The sequence below is a fragment of the Anguilla rostrata genome, chromosome 9, assembly GCF_018555375.3.
Source record: "Anguilla rostrata isolate EN2019 chromosome 9, ASM1855537v3, whole genome shotgun sequence".
Lineage (NCBI taxonomy): Eukaryota > Metazoa > Chordata > Actinopteri > Anguilliformes > Anguillidae > Anguilla > Anguilla rostrata.
The window spans coordinates 33,625,139-33,644,223 of NC_057941.1; the positions used below are offsets into that span (position 1 = coordinate 33,625,139).

Here is a 19,085-nt window from a genome sequence, read left to right on the forward strand (position 1 = left end):
ATTTACAATCTCCTGGCTGCTTAGCCACAGTGTTCGATTGTCTTTCAGAATGTTCCGGAACTGACATTCCCTAAATTGTTTTGATTGTTCTATTGTTCTCTATTAGTGCCCATTGAGCAGTTTTGTTATGAGTGACATGCATCTTTCTCTGTTACCCCATACCATCACTGTGCACCCTCCTTCAGGGACTGCACTTTCAAGCATGAGGTCTACCTGTCTGACTGACTGTCTGTCTGTCTGTCTGTCTGTCTGCCTGCCTGCCAGCCAGACTGGTGGTAAGGTCACCATGTGGGAAAAGCACAAGTGTAAAAACTCATAAATGTGAAAAGCACTAGTGTGGAGTTTGAAAAAACCTTTTTGTGACATTCACAAGTGTGAAACTCATTACTACTGGAAGCACAAGTCAAACTCAGCAGTACGAAAGGCACTATTGTGAAACTGACAAGTGTAGGAAGTACAAGTGAAATTCACTCAAATAAAAAGCACTAATGTGAAATGTGCAGTATGACATGGGTGTATGAAACTCACTGGTACAAAACTCAAGGTGAAGATAATGTCTTTGAGACACTAGCTAGATTCAGCATGTGTCCTTTACGTTTGACAAATACATGTAGATATTTTTTCTTTCTTCACAAGTTCAGCTCAGCAAGTTCATAACTACTATTGACATTACATTACATTACAGGCATTTAGCAGATGCTCTTATCAAGAGCGACTTACCTTGTATCCAATTATACAGCTGGATATATACTGGAGGAATGCAGGTTAGGTACCTTGCTCAAGGGTACAATGGCAGTGTCCTACCGGGGAATTGAATGTGTATGGCAATCTGTTTTAGCTTTATTTTTATTAGCTTTCATTTCTAGGGGATATCACAAATACAATTCTAACTAGAATTCTTGATATCAAAAATTCAATTGTAACTAGTTATAATTCAAGCATTTTCCCCATTCATTTCAATGGGACGTTTCATTTTTGATATCAAGAATTGTATTTTAACTAGTTAAAATTTAATTAATGGTATCATAAATAGGTATTTTAACTAGTTGAAATTATATGGTTGATATCAGTAATCAAATTTCTGATATCAGAAATACACATTATAACTAGTTACAATTTAATTTCTGATATCAAGAATTTGCCAACCACCAACTACCAACCCCGACTACCCTGGCATTGACTACCAACCCTGTTCGCTCAAAAAAGTGAAAAGAACTAAAAACTTGAAATGTCGCACTATTGTTTCAAAGTCAAAGTTGTTGAGTTGTTGACTGAAATCAGGCACTTCAGAATTCATTTTTTAATTGCACATTAAATAATTATACATTAATTAAAACCGGTAATATGGCTGTTAAGATAAAATATACTGTGTTCCTTTAATTTTCCTTTTGTAGCAGCCAAATCAATTTGAAATGGCTATTACTGTGGTAATGAACTATAAAACTGAAATAAAAAAACTGAATATATAAATGGTACCTTGCCACGGCTCACAAGTTTAAAGCCAGTTGCCATAAACATACAGAATTGTAAATTTTCAATGCGCTTAATATTTATAAAAATTATTTGGTGTACTTTTTTTGCAAAGTTCTATCAGGTAAGTAAATAAGTAATAAGTAAAACAGATTTTAAATGCAGATTATTATTATTATAATCCAATAAATTGCATCCAAACAGTGACTTTCAGATCTCAATCGATTCACTAAGGATTGTAAAGCCATTTGCAGATAAGAGGGAATGGGTAATGGGATGTGGGGGACAAGGTAGGTGGAAAGCAAGGGGTTCTTTAAATTACCCCTCAACCGTCACCAGCGTAACACCACCACCACCTTTCTGCACCAGAATGGTCACCGCACATCATTTGGGGGGGGGGGGGCAGGTGTGAGGATCAATATTCAATTAACAGCTCAATCCCGATCAGTATCAAACCCGATTTAACTGCAGAGCCACCAGCGCTAACTGAAACCGTCAACCAGCGCAACACAGCAAATGGCCGGGATCATTACGCAAAATCACAGCCTTGCAGCATCCACTTGCACCACCGCCTCCGTGCTGCAACGTCCGCTGCACCTGAGAACGACAGCATAACACCCCACCCATTCTGGAAGAAGAGTGTGCGAAAGAGAACCCAGTGGTGGCGGTGACGAGTTACTTCCTGTCCCAAGTCCTGTTTTGGATAAATATTTCTGCTCCCCAGCGGGACTTCATCTAGAGCCGGGAGATCCTAATCAGTTAAATTTGCCTGGCCTTTTTGGCGGTGGCACTCGGAGCCCAAGAGAAGCAGCAGCGGGGGGCGTCGGCTCCATCAATCAGAATTACAGTGGGGTCCCCAACAGTGGAGTGGAAAGGCAATTTTACGGTGAGCGAGATGCCGAACTGCCGAAACACACACGTGAATAGTCAGGTTATAAGAGGCTCGGCCGGGCTTTCCGCATCAAGCACACTCAGGCGCCATATTTCATCTCTTTTTATGGGGTTAGGGGAATTATGGGGGACCCGGGAGAACTGTGGCGAACGATCTAACACACAAATGAGTTTTTTTTTTTTTTTTTTTGCTTTCCTGTTCCGTTAGTTCAGTTAGCTGTTGCTGCTTCTCAGGCACCATAATCCAACTCAGCCTTCTGGCTACATAATACAATTGCCTAATTACGACCCCACACTGTCGCCTCATTCTATTACGGAGAATAGGCTGCAATGGGCGGTAGGGTTAGGTTTATTGCATTGCAATTAAGCCAATAGCATGTATCAGTAATTTTGCCAGGTGCAGTGTGCAAGCTAATAAGGAAAATGGTTTGGCAAGACTACAGTAACACATTGTAAGTACTGTGTGGGGAAATGTTGATGGGTAGCTCCAATATAACTGAACTCATTGCAAGACATGGATAATTGCCGAACACTTCAGACACAGACAGTTTGACTGTCTAATGAACTCTTTTAAAAAAACAAAAAAAAACAGGGCATGTAACCAAGCCCAACCAACTATATAGCCACATAAATCTCTGTTACTGTTTAATTTCTTGATGCTGAATAATCTTCTCGCTGCAATAGGAGAGGATGACATTGTAATTGCTTGTAAACTTCCTGGATTCTGTATTCAGGAACTTAGCGGGCAGCTGATGTAACGTTGCTCTACAGGTTTGAGTGAAGCACTGAGGCTGAAGACATGGCCTTATAATCAGGTAAAAGGTTGGGGGTTCGAGTCAGAGGTGTCTGTAAGCACCTCTACTTATTGGGTGACATGCCTCCCAGTGAAGCATGCTGACATGAATGTGTAATGGGTGATTGGTAGAAGAGTAAATTGTAGATGGGAAGTAGCTAAGAGCATATTCTGAAAAAATAAATGCCATAATGAAACCCACTTCTTGAAATGGTTGCATTCAAATCCTAAAAGAAGAGCAAGCATGGATTTTGCTCTCTCTCTCTTTCTCTCTCTCTCTCCCTCTCTCAACAACTCTGCAGATTAAACAGCTGCAGATGTTGCGTGCACAGACAGAATCAGCATGATTCTTAAACCTCATCATCCTCATCTTGAAAAATGTTTGGGGGGGGGGGGGTTTCTTGGTTGGCACTTTACAAGACAAACACTGCCTCTCTCGCCCAAAGCAATAACAGCATATAGCTGCTGAGAGGCTGCTGAAAAATCAACATGAAAGGAAAGGGCTGCCTCGTTTTTTTTCTCCTTCTCTTTCTCCATACCGCACATTGTTATTATTTTTTTGTAATGATAAGGTCAACTCTTCTGCTGCCTTTTTAGTAAGCACACCGTTTTCATGCCTCTGAAGATGGCATTTAAAAGTAAAAAGCATTTAATTATGTGGTGCTTGTCGAAACACTACCTATAACCCTTTGAAGAGTAGGTCTTTTGGAATGTTTTTTTTTTTTCTAAGTCAGTGTTCTAAAACGTGTTTGTTACATCAGAATATTCAGGTAAGAACATTCTAATCATACATTTGTGACCTCACACCTTAAAGGGTTAAATGTTGGGGAGTTAGCATGCTCTGTCACTTCTAGCTGTAGGCGAAACGGAAAATAAGACTTTGAGTTATTCACAGCCAATGGCATTGGCCATCGCCAATGCCAGCCAGTGTCAGCAGCTCTGAGGGTTTGTTCTATTATTCATTTATTTCCAACATTTCAGCATTTGGGCCTTGTGGAAACAACATGTCGTGTTTCAGGAGTCGCCAAATAAATGCACTTTAAATTTACATTTTCAGCCCTTAAGCAGATGCTCGTATCCAGAGAGAATTACACAGCTTTAACATGAAAACCAAACACATTTTTGCTCAAGGCAACCAAGAGAGTGCCCGACCTGGGAATCAAGCCGATAACCACAAATTCGTAAACCTAGTTCCCTAATCGTTAGCCTACATTGCCACTCAATCCGTCCTGAGCCCAATCCAATCACGTATTTTGGCCGGGATAAAAAAAGACGATAATTGTCAAATACAGCGGACCAACACATACTACAGAACTGGCCACAGATTGTCAACATGTGGTTGCTGTGGCCTAAGCCCACCATGGTGACTCACACTACACCAGATAACCCTCTTTTCTCACAGGCTGAGGCTACCTCTTCTAAATCAGCGCCTCAGCCTGTCACTGCTCTACAGTCTGAGGCACAGGTGTCAAACTCCAGTCCTGGAGGGCCGCAGCAGTGTCTGTTGGTTTTTTTTTGGGGTGTTCTCACAAAAAGGAAAACACCTCACAAAAAACCTGCTGACATAAACTAGGCCTGTGTCTGTACCACAGACGCCACCAGTTTGCAGCAATCTGCGCAGACGAACTGTGCCTTTCTCCCTTCTGCCTCCTTCTGGTTATGTAGTGTTAACTGACACCCGATAGAACACAGCCTCTGACTCAGGAGTCATGGGACCAGGCTCTCAGCTTGATGATGTCATAGCAGAAATCCCAAACTTCCTGTTGACTGTTCTCAGTCATTCTAGGTGTCAGGGCTAATTTTGCCAAAGTCTCAGGGAGCCACTTTGCACTAATTCTGTTCCAGAGAAGGTTTCGGAGGAGCAACCAACAAAGTCCATCTAAGGGAAATAAAAAACAAAAACAAAACAAAAATAACCCAAATCCACTCAGTGGACAGTGTTTTTAAATTGCTCCCTTGTCTTCCTGGAATAGTTCTCTTTAAATGGTTGCAACAGCTACTCCGCTGAAAGACATTGTCTGCTTGAGAATGAGCAATTCCTTCTCCTTCCAAGTGGTCACTGCCAAGGGGCCATTAGAACTGTACATGCAGTACCATTAGCATCATTAGTGACATTAGCATCTCCTTTTATTACACATGCCCTCTAGTGATTCATACCGTGCAGAAAACATTATGGAAATACTCTGGCAACAATAACCGGAGGGTAATCCACCCTCAAATGGACCTCGGTTATTTAATTTTGATGTATTATTAATGATAATACAATTATTTATTCATTTTATGTTCCAGAATCAGCTGCAACAGCTACTATAAGCAAATCCCAAAAGGCATCCTTGCCTGTGCGTGCTTCTCTTCCCTAATCACCATGGGAAACGGCTCAGGCTCAGCACCTCTCAGGCTCTTAATGAGATGTTATTGCTGTCAAGGAGTTACATGCCGCCCCATCCAACACATATACTGGGTGCTGCATAAACACCTGACTTAACAAGGTACTCTTCAGTCAGAGCTCAAAGTCCAAGCAGAGTTTATTTATTAATTTATTTATTCATTCATTTATTAATTTCTTCACATCTCCCGGACGGAGCAATTACAAAACTCCCATCTGTCTTAATTACTTTTAGCAATAGGATGCAGAACTTTGCATTAGGGCAATGATGGGAGGATATAATATTAAAAAAAAAAAAACAAAACAAAAAAAACTGTAGGCCTCTAGATAAACAAAAGACCCATTCTGGACTTTCAGGATCAGATAGCAGACACATTTCTCCTGGACATTGTCCGTAGTTATTTATGATATATATACTGTATATGTGTATATCAGTATCGAATCGTGACTGTATATTAACATTGTTCAAAGGATTTCCTTAGGGTGCTGGGCGCCCCAGTGAGCTCACAGCTACCCACGTTATGGGTCACAGCAGGGGATCTCTATCCATCACAGGACAATGAAGAAACTCCTTTGTTGCTCACGGTGTGACGGGGAAAAGGCCTCAATTAATCAAGCTCCAGGCTTGGCTCCTATACAGTTGTTCTTTTTGCGCTAAAGTCTACACTGTCTTTAAAAGGAGGTAGTAAGGTATTCTTGTCTAAATTTTCCATTTCAACAGTCATTTACAAACAAATAAACAGTGCCAAACTTTGTGCGTTGTTTTTATCCTTTGCCATATCTCTTCTCTTTTTGTTTGCCTATAATCAAAGTGGGGAAAAAAATGGGACCGGGCCGCAGTTTTGATAAATAACCGTAAACAATATCGAAAGGGCCTACCAAATATTCCAAATTTTTTCAGTGAAAAAAGCCCACTTTTGGGGTGAAGTCTCTTTTACAGGACCTTAATAACCAAGTAATTCATTGCTGAGTAATTGGATAGTTCAATACTCAACATATTGCTTTGGCAAATTATATTAAAGTAAAAGGTGCTCATTAGGTATGTATATCTGCGGTGAGTAGCACTTTATTTTACCACTTCGATACCGTTTAATTGTTACTTTGCTCTTTGTTTCCATGGAATGAGCCTCACATTCTGGTGGAAGTGCTTGTAGTTGCGACTAAACTGCAGTTACCACATCATTACTCCATTATTATCATATTTTATCCCGTTATCCCAATATTACAAATGAAGTCCAAACAACAGTACAAGGTCGCTTTCAGTCAACAATATATATCACTGTAAAGGGCATGAGACTTTCTGTAGTTTCAAAGATTTTCTAACTGACAATATTCATATGCTGAATCTCCAAACTGAATGTATTAACCTCAATTTGGAAATTGGACTGCAAATGTTAGTTTTGATGTTTCATGGTCAGCTATACCTGATCTCCTGCCTTTCACATTATTAGGCTGACATCTGACTATAGTGTTGACCAGGTTGGCTACAGTGTATTTTATTCCTCGATAGAGTTAAACACATCCTCAGCCAGAATAACTGATATGTCTTTTCATGTTACAGGCTTTTATTTATTCTGTAGAGTATGTAAGCATGTGTGTATGTATGTATCCACACAGTAAAATGTTCAGTGTTAAATGAACTCTTACAGAATACATATGGTCTGTCGGACCACATGTACTCCGTTAGAGTTGAATTAAAACTGGACATTTTACCATGTATGTATATACTGTATGCAAATATGTATGTATACAGGGGTTGGAAATATAGAGTAAGGCCTCCCTTCACCTTCAGAACAGCTTTCATACAAGTTCTGAATGGTGTGTGGTGTGGATGTTGGACCATTCTTCAAGAAGGAAAGCCGCCATTTCTTTGAGGGATTAAGGAGGCAGAAATTCACTTTGCATTCTGCACTACTGAACGTCCCATAATGATTCAATCATATTTAGAACAGGTGATGGTGAAGGCCATGGAAGGTGTCTGTTGCTCATGATGCTTCTTTTTGATTTAGTTTATCAGGGGGAATGGGGGTGTTATCATCTTGGGATATGGATACATCATGAGGGAACAGTGTTTGCCCCCCCCCGTCTCTAAAATGGCTTTATATTCCTTGATTGTCATACAACCATGCAGAGCAATCATTAGACCCAATGAAATGGCTGCCCACACCATTACAGGACCACCACCATGTGGCTGGAAACAGACATTTTGTGAGCTGAAAGCTTCCTTTAATTTATTTAATTGTAAACATGTTCAAATGTAGGAATGAGATGGTCTGATGGCTCATCAGACCATAGTATGGTTTTCCATTGTCCAGGGGTCAAAGTTTTGTGCTCTTTGTCCATTAATCTTGGACACAAGTGGTAATCTGTAGTCATGTTTGAGGCTTTAGTATTGGGCGTTCTGCAGCTGTCCTGTTAAATATCCATCTGGCCCTGTTGGTGAGCTTCGACTTGCGACCTCTGTTTTTCCCCTTTTGCCAAGTACAATTTGATCCTGTTTGGCATATGTTGTCATAATTTGTGATACCATTTCCCTTGCCAGATTAAATAATTTAACGGTTTTTGTGACTGATTCATCAGTAATTTGGTCACCGACTACTTGACCTCTTTAGAACTCTGTTAGCTACCTCATGTTGTTTTGTAAACTCACATATCTAAGGGTTGATTGACAGACCTCTTTAACAGCTGACACTATTAGTCCAAATTGGCATTCAACTTAATACAAGCACCTGTGTCTTTGTAATAGTGTGCTGTTATGCTAGTTAGAAGCACTTTTCATGTGGGGTTTCTGGTATATTTTGTCCAATCCCTGTACAGAGTGATGTGAGGATGTGGTGAGGACTAGACGAGTGTTAGTTTTGTCATAATATACTGTATGAAAGCATGTGTACTTCTTTTTCATAGCACTGTCTGTGTGTGTATGTGTGTGTGTTTGTGTGTGCGCATGAGCCTTTGTGTATTTATTTTTTTTACTAATTTTAGGCCATTTTATCACATCCCCGAGAGAGGGATAATATAATAATATCCCCTCTTGAGTAGTTCAACAACAAAAATAGAAAGACAGTTTTACAGAGCTTTGTAAAAAATAAAAAGATATAAAAATATCAATAAATAAAAAAAACCCTACCCCTGAAAATGAGCCTATCCATATTTGTAATGGAATTTCCACTCTATTTAAGCCCCACTCTTCAATGCAGGTGGGCTGTATCTTCAAAGGGGAAATCGCCAGGAGCACACAATGGATATGTAGCCTACACTGCCAACCCCAAAGTCATATGTCAGAAAGAAAAAACAAATTCTTTGCTCAGTTAAAATATGTATTTTGTTTTGTTAACTGAAGTACAAATGTGCAAGTTGTCAGTGCATGTCAGGCAGTGCAAAGAGATTTTTTTATTATTTATTTTATTCATTTATTTTTCAGAAACTCCAATACGAGGTTTTTATATTGTACTTACAAATACTTCAGGTTTTCATGTTGCGCTCTGAGTGGCAACTGTAAAAATCTGAATTTGTCTATAATAAAATGCAGCAACTGGGTTCTTTAACAAAGTGCAATGCTGACTAGACATTTCAGATTTTACTTATTCTGAATGACATGCTAATGTACTGTAGATGTACTGCATGTGCACATAAGTGAATTACATCATGCAACCTACGACTTTCCTCTTTTACTTCTCATACATTGTTTAATACCTTCTGGATCAGTGCTCTGCAGAATGGAGAATAAATAAATAAATAAATAAATAGTTTGGGCTTTCAGAAGTCTTCACAAAACTGTCTAGGCTGTGGTTAGTATCATAAACATTCTGCCGTTCGTTCTCGGTCAACCCGTAAAGTTCTCTTCTCTTATGGCATCTTTGATTATCGTAAGAGATCTAACATATTGCGACAAAAAAAGTGCAGCGAGGGAAGTCAGTGGAACTCATCAACGGTATGACTTCCACCCATGCTTGGCAACCCTGTCACCTAGACAGGGTCAGCAGTTTCCGCGCGCTATGTTGATCGATGCCACTGATTTGGAAATGAAAACAATTCCAATTTGAATTTCCAAAACAATTCAAGTGAAAGCGCGCACGATCTGACCTATAATTATAACGATTCCTGCACACCCATCAAAGCTTTCACAGTTTCAAAAGTCAGCTCATCCTAGAAATCAATAAGAAGTCTAAAAAGAGCTGCAGGTTAACAATGGGTTCGTTTTTACGGTTTAACAGCTAATGTGGGCGCTTGGGAGTGTGCTGTTGGTCTTCAGAACTCCTGAAGGTGTTGCTGAATGTATTCTGAACAACCATAGCCTACTGTAGATGAGACGTATTATGTGAGCGGCTGGTAACACTGAAATGTGTGGATTCCTCGACTAGAAGCACAGTGCATTTCAACACTGCCGTATCCAGACTGGCACACGACATTCCAACACAGCGCTAACATTTATATCTATCGTATAACAAGTTATTTTTGTTCATTCCATTATTATTATTATTATTATTATTATTATTATTTTAAGCCAATTGAGAATGGTAAAAAAAATCACGCCATTAGTGTGAATGTTCTGAATGGCAAGTTGTGCTTGGGGGGTTAAAACGAATCTACCGTATTGTCATCCTGTAGGTTAGTCGGCGTTGCACAGTCGGATTGTCTTAACTGAGATGTCACGGGGAAGTCCGGGTCGATGACAGTGTGCTGAGGAGCGGAAAAGCGACTGGATCCCCTGTTCGCGCATAATGCGGGCACCCGCGAGTCTCCGTCTCTCCTGGGAGCGTAGGTAGGGGCTGGCAGTCACGGTTCTTTGGTAGCCAAAGATATTAGCGGCAGCTGCGCGCGGGAGCGAGAAGAGCGGTGTCGCGAGGCGCGTCGGCAATCCAGTTTGTCTTTGCTGTAAACGGTGCGTTTTAAGCGCGCCAAAGGAAGGGAGCAAATAAGAAAGACAGATAAAAAAGAGAGAAACAAATCGCGAGCAAAACCTATGGTTGGAATTTGGGTTCTTTCTTCTTTGCCAATGCAAAAGGAAATATGCAGCGAAGCTTCACCTTGCTCTGCACCAGTTTTCTGGGGCTATGTTTAGGTTCAAGTTTCCCAACTAATATAAATATTGGTGAGTATGCTCAAATTTAAAACACATTACATTTTTTATACCTCTGTCTCTTTTTCAACTGCTAGAGGAGTGGCGTTCTGTGCGTCAATATGTTCAAAAGTATTTTAGATGTATTTTCGAAGAGATTGTTGTCGTCGTTGTTGTTAAATTATACATAATTTGACATTGCATTGTTAAATCTGGTGACTGTAACGGTGCCATTTATATAAATTATGTTTGTCTCGTTCACAGGGGGATTGTTCCCTACCGACTCCCACGAATATGAGGTCTTTAGGTTCGCTCTTTCGCACCATCAGGATATCCCAAAACTGGTGCCCCAAGTGGATATGGTCGAAATCGGGAGCAGCTTTGCAATGACGTATGCTTGTAAGTACATTAAGTATCTTCTTTGATTTATGTCTGGATTTTAGAAGAAAAAATCATAAGTGAGACTAACCCCCAGCATTCATTTGTAAAGCACAGCGCAACATGTACAGCACTGCTCTGTAGCCTACGTAACATGCCAGTGTTTGAATTCACTGTTCACACATTCATTGCTTCAATTTCAGGTGCGATCTTTTGCTTTCTCTTAATTGTGCCGAACGCGTCGGTGCCCACTATTTTGTGTAAGCTGCATCTTAATGCTTAAAGTCTGTGCAGTGTGATGTTTTACAGGCTACTATAATTTGCGTAACCACCTGCTTGCCTCTCTGTTGCAGAACTGCCAAGAGCAGGTTAACACTGAGTAAAGCACGTTCCTTTCGTAACGGCGATGTTTTTCTTTTCCCGATGAACGTTTGAGTCACGCAGTCTGTTCCCATATTCGCATCTTTATTGTTTTAACTTTACCCCGCCGACTGAGAAACATATGACTGTAAGCTTCGTGGTGATCTTCAAGCGGTAGGTTAATGGGAAACACCTTGGTTGTGTCACCGGATTCTTATGCTCCAGGATACCTGAATCGTGAGATACTTATACCTGTTAAAACAACAACATGGTCATTCCCAATCGTGTTGTCATCCCTCCGTTTCCTTCATTTGATAGTCTTATCTGATGTGCTCACATTGTGATCTGGACCAATTGTGTCGCATTAATCGTGCACCCCGAAGAAACTGAAAAGCTTTATCGACCACAAACTCCAATCACCCTTTAAACCCTACGATTGTGTGGTTACAATATGTTTTGTCTTATGACACATGTCAGGTTCATTTGACAGAACGTGAACGGTGTTACATTTTTTCTGCATTTTGTGCATCCTGAAAACCTGTAGGTCGTTAGTCATTCGATAGCAGCCCTGTTGCATAGCGAAGTGACAGGTAGCGTTTGCTCGCGCTTCTGGAACTGTGTAGTGTGACTGAGCTGCGTTCGACTTCATTTGTCAGAAGCCACAAATAACCTACATTAGCCAACAATATGTCGTTTAAAAATTAAATATATATTTATTTATTGCACCCTAACAAAATAATAATAATAATCATTGTAATAATGATAATAATAATAATAATAATAATAATAATAATAATAAAATAAAAACTATGATTATTATTGTCAGTATATTATTATTCATATTATTATTAATCATAATACTAATGATGATGATGATAATGATAAATATAGTAATAACAATAACAACAACAATAATAATAATAATCATAAGTATTATAATAAATGCATAGCCTTTATATCTTTTCTTTATATTTCTTTGTTTTAAATGTTTTTCACTTTCTTGGCAAGCATTGTAATTAAGGACCATAGCCACTGTGCGAATATATTTAACCGCAAGGGAATAGTACCGAAATAGTTGTTAACCGATCCTTGTCCGACACAGCAATTCAATTACCGATGCATGTATAACCTACTCTCCTCTCCTGCTTCCTGTCGGCACTGTGATGCCCGATAATTCGACGAGAACAAAGTAAACTGACAGCGCGCGCACTAGTCGCATCTCCATGTAATTGCGTACAGATGTCAGTTTTGACACCTGCAATTGTGTCCTACCAGAGCCGCGGAATGAAAATTTCCCCCGGGGTTGGTAACCTTACCTTGGAATATTATTTATTCAATATTTCAGCTTTAATGACTCAAATCCCCAAAAAATGTGGAGGGGGAAAAATAAGCATATAGGTCTGTCTTGATGTTGCGAACCCGTGATTCGAATGGACGCCGTAACGTGCAGCACTAAGAAAGTGGCATCTCTGTTAACCTCACCCTAAAATATAAATATACAAATAAATAATGTCGTGGATTTAAAGTAATTGATTTAATTGCAGACACGCTTGTACTCCGTAAAACCATTTGTAACAAATTATAGCCTGTGCCGTGGTGCACGGCGATGAAAGATAATTAATGCTTTGTGGTAAGTGCGGACAGCAAAGAATATTTAAAAGATTTCTGATTAAATAAATAACAATGAAACAATCAGAAAATCTATGTTAAAAGTCTGTGCTGCGGTCTTGGCATTTGGATTTAATGACAGCTGGTGATTATAATAGCAGCGTTAGGCCGCTCTAATGGACTGAACAGACGAGAATCTTGGGGGGGGGGGGGAATTATATGTTTTTACGCTGTTCAGTTTAAAAAGCAACCTATCTGCATCCAGAATGCAGCAGGTCCTTGTAACGTTATGCCCAATTTTATGTGCTTCCTATTTTAAAAAAAATCATAACGACCGCATCATTTCAAAACAGGACATTTGATTTCATCAGCCTCCTTAAGAACCTGTTGAGCTCTGCCAGTCAGTCAGTCCCTTCCTCTGACACTGTTACCGTCTGTTCTCGCGTGTCAAAATGCCAACCGGCTGATGCATTCACAGGCTCGTACACAAGATTAAAGGGTAGAGTGTGAATTACAACAATACGGGCCATTTGGTCATCCATTAGGGAAATTAAGGCACTCAAGGGATTTCCATGATGCTTGTCAATGAGCTTTAGGAGATTGACGAGTCTGCCCTTGCCCAGGCAGGAACAGACAGTTACAATAGTCTAATGATACCAGTCTCACACACTGTACCTTCCAGAAATACATTGCGCTGTCACACACATGTACATGCACACATGCACACAGACATACACATGCAAATGGAGATTCCCGAAACAAAAATGTAAACATACGTACATATATACATACATACATACACTCACACATGCTCACACACACTCACACACATGCACACAGACGTATAGATGCAAATGGAGATTCCCAAAACAAAAATGTAAGATGTAGATGAATGTGTAGTTTATGGTGAGCTTACTGGGTTTGGGTGATGGAGTCAGGATTTAGGCTGATGATTTAGGCTAATGGCACTGGACGTGTGAGATGGGCTGAGCTTGCATCTAAGCTATTGTTACGTGGAATTGAGCAGAAGTTTTTTTTCTAGCATTATGTGTGAGATAAGGGTTTGGCCTAGGTGTAAGAATTCTGGGGGATTGTGTGGGGGTATTTAGTGGATGAAACACAGAGAGATATTAAGGTGTTATTGTGAGAGCTGATGAAGGAAGGTGTAAACTACGGTATCCATTTTGAGTAAAGCTATCCAGTCATACCGTGTGACTGTGCTATGTTGTAAGTGGGTAATGTGATGAATCAAACTTCTCTACTGTAGACTCATATTGACGGATTCTTCTGCACGCTAATACTGTAACACCGTAGCTGATGCAGGATTTGGTCAGTGTCATATCTTGACCATTCCTCCATAATCACCAGGCCCATGTCTTAGCTTGTGCCCCAATTTGTAAAAGGGGTGGTGATCTAGGAGTGAGTGATAGGACGGAGTGTAGCACAGTGGGTAAAGAACTGGGCTTGTAACCGAAAGGTCGTAGGTTCGATTCCCAGGTAGGACACTGCCGTTGTACCCTTGAGCAAGGTACTTAACCAAAATTGCTTCAGTATATATCCAGCTGTATAAATGGATGCTATGTAAAAGTTGTGTAAGTCGCTCTGGATAAGAGCGTCTGCTAAATGCCTATAATGTAATGTAATGTAATCTAGTTCTGCATGAACAGAGAGGACTCTGGGATTGTGTACACTGCCATTGCAGCATGCCATGGATTATGTGCAGACGTTTATGCAGATGGTTAATGCAGGAGCTTGTTTTTAAATGCTCGGGCATACACATAAACACCATTTGTTGATCTATCATTTTTATGCCTCTGTCTGTTCATTTTATTTTATAGCTTTTATGGGTTGGTTGGTGCTGTAACAATGCTCAGTCATTATCATTCATAATAATTTTGAGCTGTGTGTGAGCTGCACTCTGTCCTCAGTGATTTTGTTATTGCCCACAACCCATTTATGTTAATTAAAAATGTAGTGAAGAACCTTTGATCAACTTCATGTCATTTCTTTATTTACAGTACCCCTCCTTCTTGTAGTCTCATTTGGGTAGTTCCTTTTTTCTTTATCCTCTTCCCTGACATTACCCAATAGCTCTCACGAATAGTTTGGGAAGTGCTACCGAATAGTATACCTGTCTGACTTACCTCCAATACATGAATAAGATATTAATTTAATATCCGAGAAAATCTGCCTGCGAAGCCTCCATAACAGTGAAAATTACAATTCCACCAAAAAAAGCGGAGAAAAACAGTTCTATACACTCCATCCCTTTCAGTTTTTAGTATCTCTGTCCACATAACATATTGTAAAGCAGTCAATGTGCAAACGACTCACATTTCACATAGGCACAAAGAACAACCTCACCAAATGTGATTATAAACCCAGCATTTGTACACACAGAAATATTTCACTGTTGAGCATTGAAAAAAAATCTCAGAATTACTCACTTTGCACAAGGTAGATAAATAAACAGCCACTGTGACAAATGTGAGAAATATAATCTATAATCTGGAACAAATTAATTTTTAAGCACTGGATATTGTTATAATTATGCCATCCTTTAATGTGACAAACAGCTCATTGTGAAATCTTTGAAAATGAAAGAGCAACGTGGAATACAAAAAAAATATCCTTTAAAATGAACATCAAACCATGTTTCCGTTTCAATAAACACGTCCTATTCTTCGTAATGTGTGAAATGTTTAAAACAGAGAGATTAGAAGTGGTATCTAAATGAGCAGGTTGGCATCATTATATTTGTTTGTCTTTCTTGGCTACGTGTGTGGACTGCTTCAATACTGTATGTGTAGCCAAAAAAAGTGATGAAGGCGGGGGAGGGGGGGAGGGGGGGTGGGGGGAGAGAGGAGGGAGCACAATCTATGATTTGCACAGCGCAAACTGGTGAATTCAACAAGTGCACTTATGTGCCTTTCCACATGAGCAGTTCCTGCATGTGAACTGCAATTTGAAAACGAGGTGAAAACAAAACATGTGACTTGTAATAGTATAGGTTTCCTTTTTCCCCCTCTCATCTTGTAAGTGGGATTATTTTTATAGTTCACATGTATTCTTCACATGTTGGGTGCTTACGTGATTTTTGGACACGTGGGAGTTGAACATGTGATTTTTTTGTAAGGGTGTGCTTATTATATTTCTTAGAGATGGCTTTTACAAACAAACCAACCCCCCTGTAGCTTTCCTGTTGGGTCATAGCATAAATAAATAAATTGATAAATAAATCTTGAGGTTTGATGTTGTATAACCGAAATGGTCACATTAAGGCTGTGGAAAACAGACCATAACTAAATATCGTTAATAATTTTGAAGTCCTAAGCAGTGTATCTCCTAATCTTGAGATTCTGAGTTTCGGTAGCATCCAGAAACTTTAAATAATTACTCTCTGGTTTCAGCAAACACACAAAAAATAGCTTCACCATGAAGCCCCAGGGAGTTAGAATGATTCCAAGGGCCCTGACTGACAGGGGCCCTCAAAAAATATTAGAACATACGATTCATTTGCCAGTTATTGCAAATGACATTAGTAGGATAGTTTATGTACAGTGTACTGATAAAACAAATGTTTTTTTTTTTTCTTGGGGTGGCCTGGGGTGGTGGTGGTGGGGCCCCAATGTGAGATCTTTTTGCGGGGCCCAAAATCCCTGGCAGCGTCCCTACACGCATTAGCACAGCATCCTCACACTGCTGTGCTGAGGTCTGCTAGTAATGAGGGAGGCTCTTTTCAGCCGATATCTCCGTGTTCAGGTTTTGCTCTGGGCACCAGGTGGCCCCGCTGGCCGTTTTGAGCTGGAGACTCTCCTGGTTTCAGTGACGGGGTGAATGAGGCGCTAACTCAACACCGTAGCGGTATCTCGCCGAGCCGGAGAGCGGATGTAGCGGGGCGACGGGTCCGTGGTCCAGTTTGCCTCCTGCTCAGGCTGTCATCGGCTCTCTTTATCCTCCTAATACGCCTCTCAGATCAGGTGTTCTGTGGATCTCGGATCAGGTGTTCCGTGGATCTCGGATCAGGTGTTCCGTGGATCTCGGATCAGGCGTTCCATGGATTTCGAATCAGGTGTTCCGTGGATCTCGGATCAGGTGTTCCGTGGATCTCGAATCAGGTGTGCAGGTCCACTCTTCAGAGGTGGCCACTCCTGTCCTGACTTACAGTGCTTCAGAACATCGGAGGGTGAAACTCAGATTTAACTTTAAAATCACTTAGCATGCTCGACGGCAAGCTAGCACGGCTGGGGTTTTAGCTTGCCCGCTGCTTTCAACATCATTACAGTCGCTTAGCAGACGTTGTTATCCTGAGCTAAATGCAGAAGTAGAGGGCATCAGTGATAGTCTCAGGAATACAAAAATGCGACATCACCGAGAAGACACATTTATAATCAATAAACGTGATGTTAACCTAACAAACAATTTGTATTGCAACAAAATAAAGTGCCACTGAACCTGTTTACACGATCATTGCATGATCTACTTTCCATCTGTAACCAGCTCATTTCCTTGTGGCAGCTGTTTTGTTCTTTTTTTTTGTCTGAGCAGCAAGCCACACACTCCAGGGGAAGCTTGAGCAATTGCAATGGAACATTGAAATGCTACCACATTCTGTCTGTTATTACCCCTCTGTTCTGTAACAATGAGACGTGAGCCCAGATTTCACCGAGGAGCAGGATACCCATGCTCACAGGGGAAGCCTTAAGCCTGATGTACTCTGTTTCTACCAGGTAGTTAGAACAGAGATTTTAGTCATCTCTGCATGAAAACATGCACATACACACACAGTCTCTCTCAAACACACACACACACACACACACACACACACACACAATCACACTCACACAAGCACACATACACGTTTGCACACTCTCAGATACACACACACAGACACACGCATGCACACACTCTCACACACATACACACACATACACACACGCACACACACTCACACGCGCATACACACACACACACACACACACACACATGCACACACACACCAATCCCCTGACTGCAGCAGGCAAAAAGAGCCAGGTATCTCTGGGTTGTCAATCAGCCCAGCATTCAGCGGCCCACTGAGGCAGCTTAGATTAATCTCAGTGCCGAGAGAGAGGGGGAAATAAACAGCTTCCTTTCCCAGGCCAGGTGCATCGCCTCTGAGCGCTCCACACCGGCTACGGCTGCATCCAAAGCCTCTGAGCCGCAGACGCCAGCTGTAAAATGGGGGGAATAGAAGGAGAATGATAGGCCCGTGCTCAGCGTCTGTCCCTCTCTCCTCTGTGTGAATTCCCCAACCTGCAGTTTCTCTCCTTGCTCGAACCACCCCACCACCCCCCCATCCCCCTCCTCCCCCTCCTCGCAACCCCATAACTTTGCAGGCCGCTCTCTCTACTGCCATCTGCAGGAGTGCGGTGCGTACTGCAGCCGAGCGGGAGATCAGCTGCACACCCCACAGCGGTGGCTGCTGACGCTGCCTCTGAGACGCGTTTAAGTATCGGCCGCTGTCAAACGCGGGCTCTGTCATCGCGGCGCGGCGGCCTCGCGGGACGCGAGCCGCTTCAGGGGCTTTGGCGCTGATGATGATATGTGACGGGGGTTTCATTAGCACGCAATTATTAGCCACCAGGGAAAAGGGCAGCTTTGGGGGCGTCGGGTGGGTAGCAGAGTGTCTGGAAAAGAACAGTGGATCTAACTTTGGAAGATGGGAGAGTGGGGGAAGGGGAAGCTGTTAGGGGTCCGAAATGTTTATATAATTTCTTCACGTCCAAAAGTTTTAATAAAATCAGACCCCCATGGACATCTGGGCTTGATCCTCGAGAGATTTAGGGGCTTGAGGTCTTCTGAAATCATGTATTTTGTATATGTGTGTATGTATGTATGTATGAATGTATTGTATGCATGTGCTGTGTATGAACATGATGCAACTCTGATGCAGATTTTTTTGGAACAATTGATGAGCTTGCTGTACATTTTACTGTGGCTACATGCTATGTAATTAATTATCAGCCACAAAATTATGTCTGAATTGATTTTATCATGCATATTTGTACATTTCTAGCTCCCGCTGCAAAAAATAGTTCCAACAGGCAACAAAGGCTTTTAGTATCCTAGCAACCACAAACAAGCAAGTTCACAATGTT

At 41.1% G+C, this 19,085-nt stretch overlaps 1 protein-coding gene across 2 annotated transcripts in view; it reads left to right on the top strand.

Annotated features, from left to right (window-relative positions):
* Window positions 1–9,908: 9,908 nt before the first annotated feature.
* Window positions 9,909–19,085, top strand: part of LOC135263638 (glutamate receptor 1-like) — an 82,239-nt gene continuing 73,062 nt past the window's right edge. The window contains exons 1-2 of one of the 2 annotated variants that reach the window (XM_064351912.1): window positions 9,909–10,632; window positions 10,864–10,998. In XM_064351912.1, the coding sequence (XP_064207982.1) occupies window positions 10,551–10,632; window positions 10,864–10,998 (217 nt within the window). In that variant the 5' untranslated portion in view covers window positions 9,909–10,550. The remainder of the gene's footprint in view (window positions 10,633–10,863; window positions 10,999–19,085) is intronic. The other variant, XM_064351911.1, reaches the window with a different exon arrangement.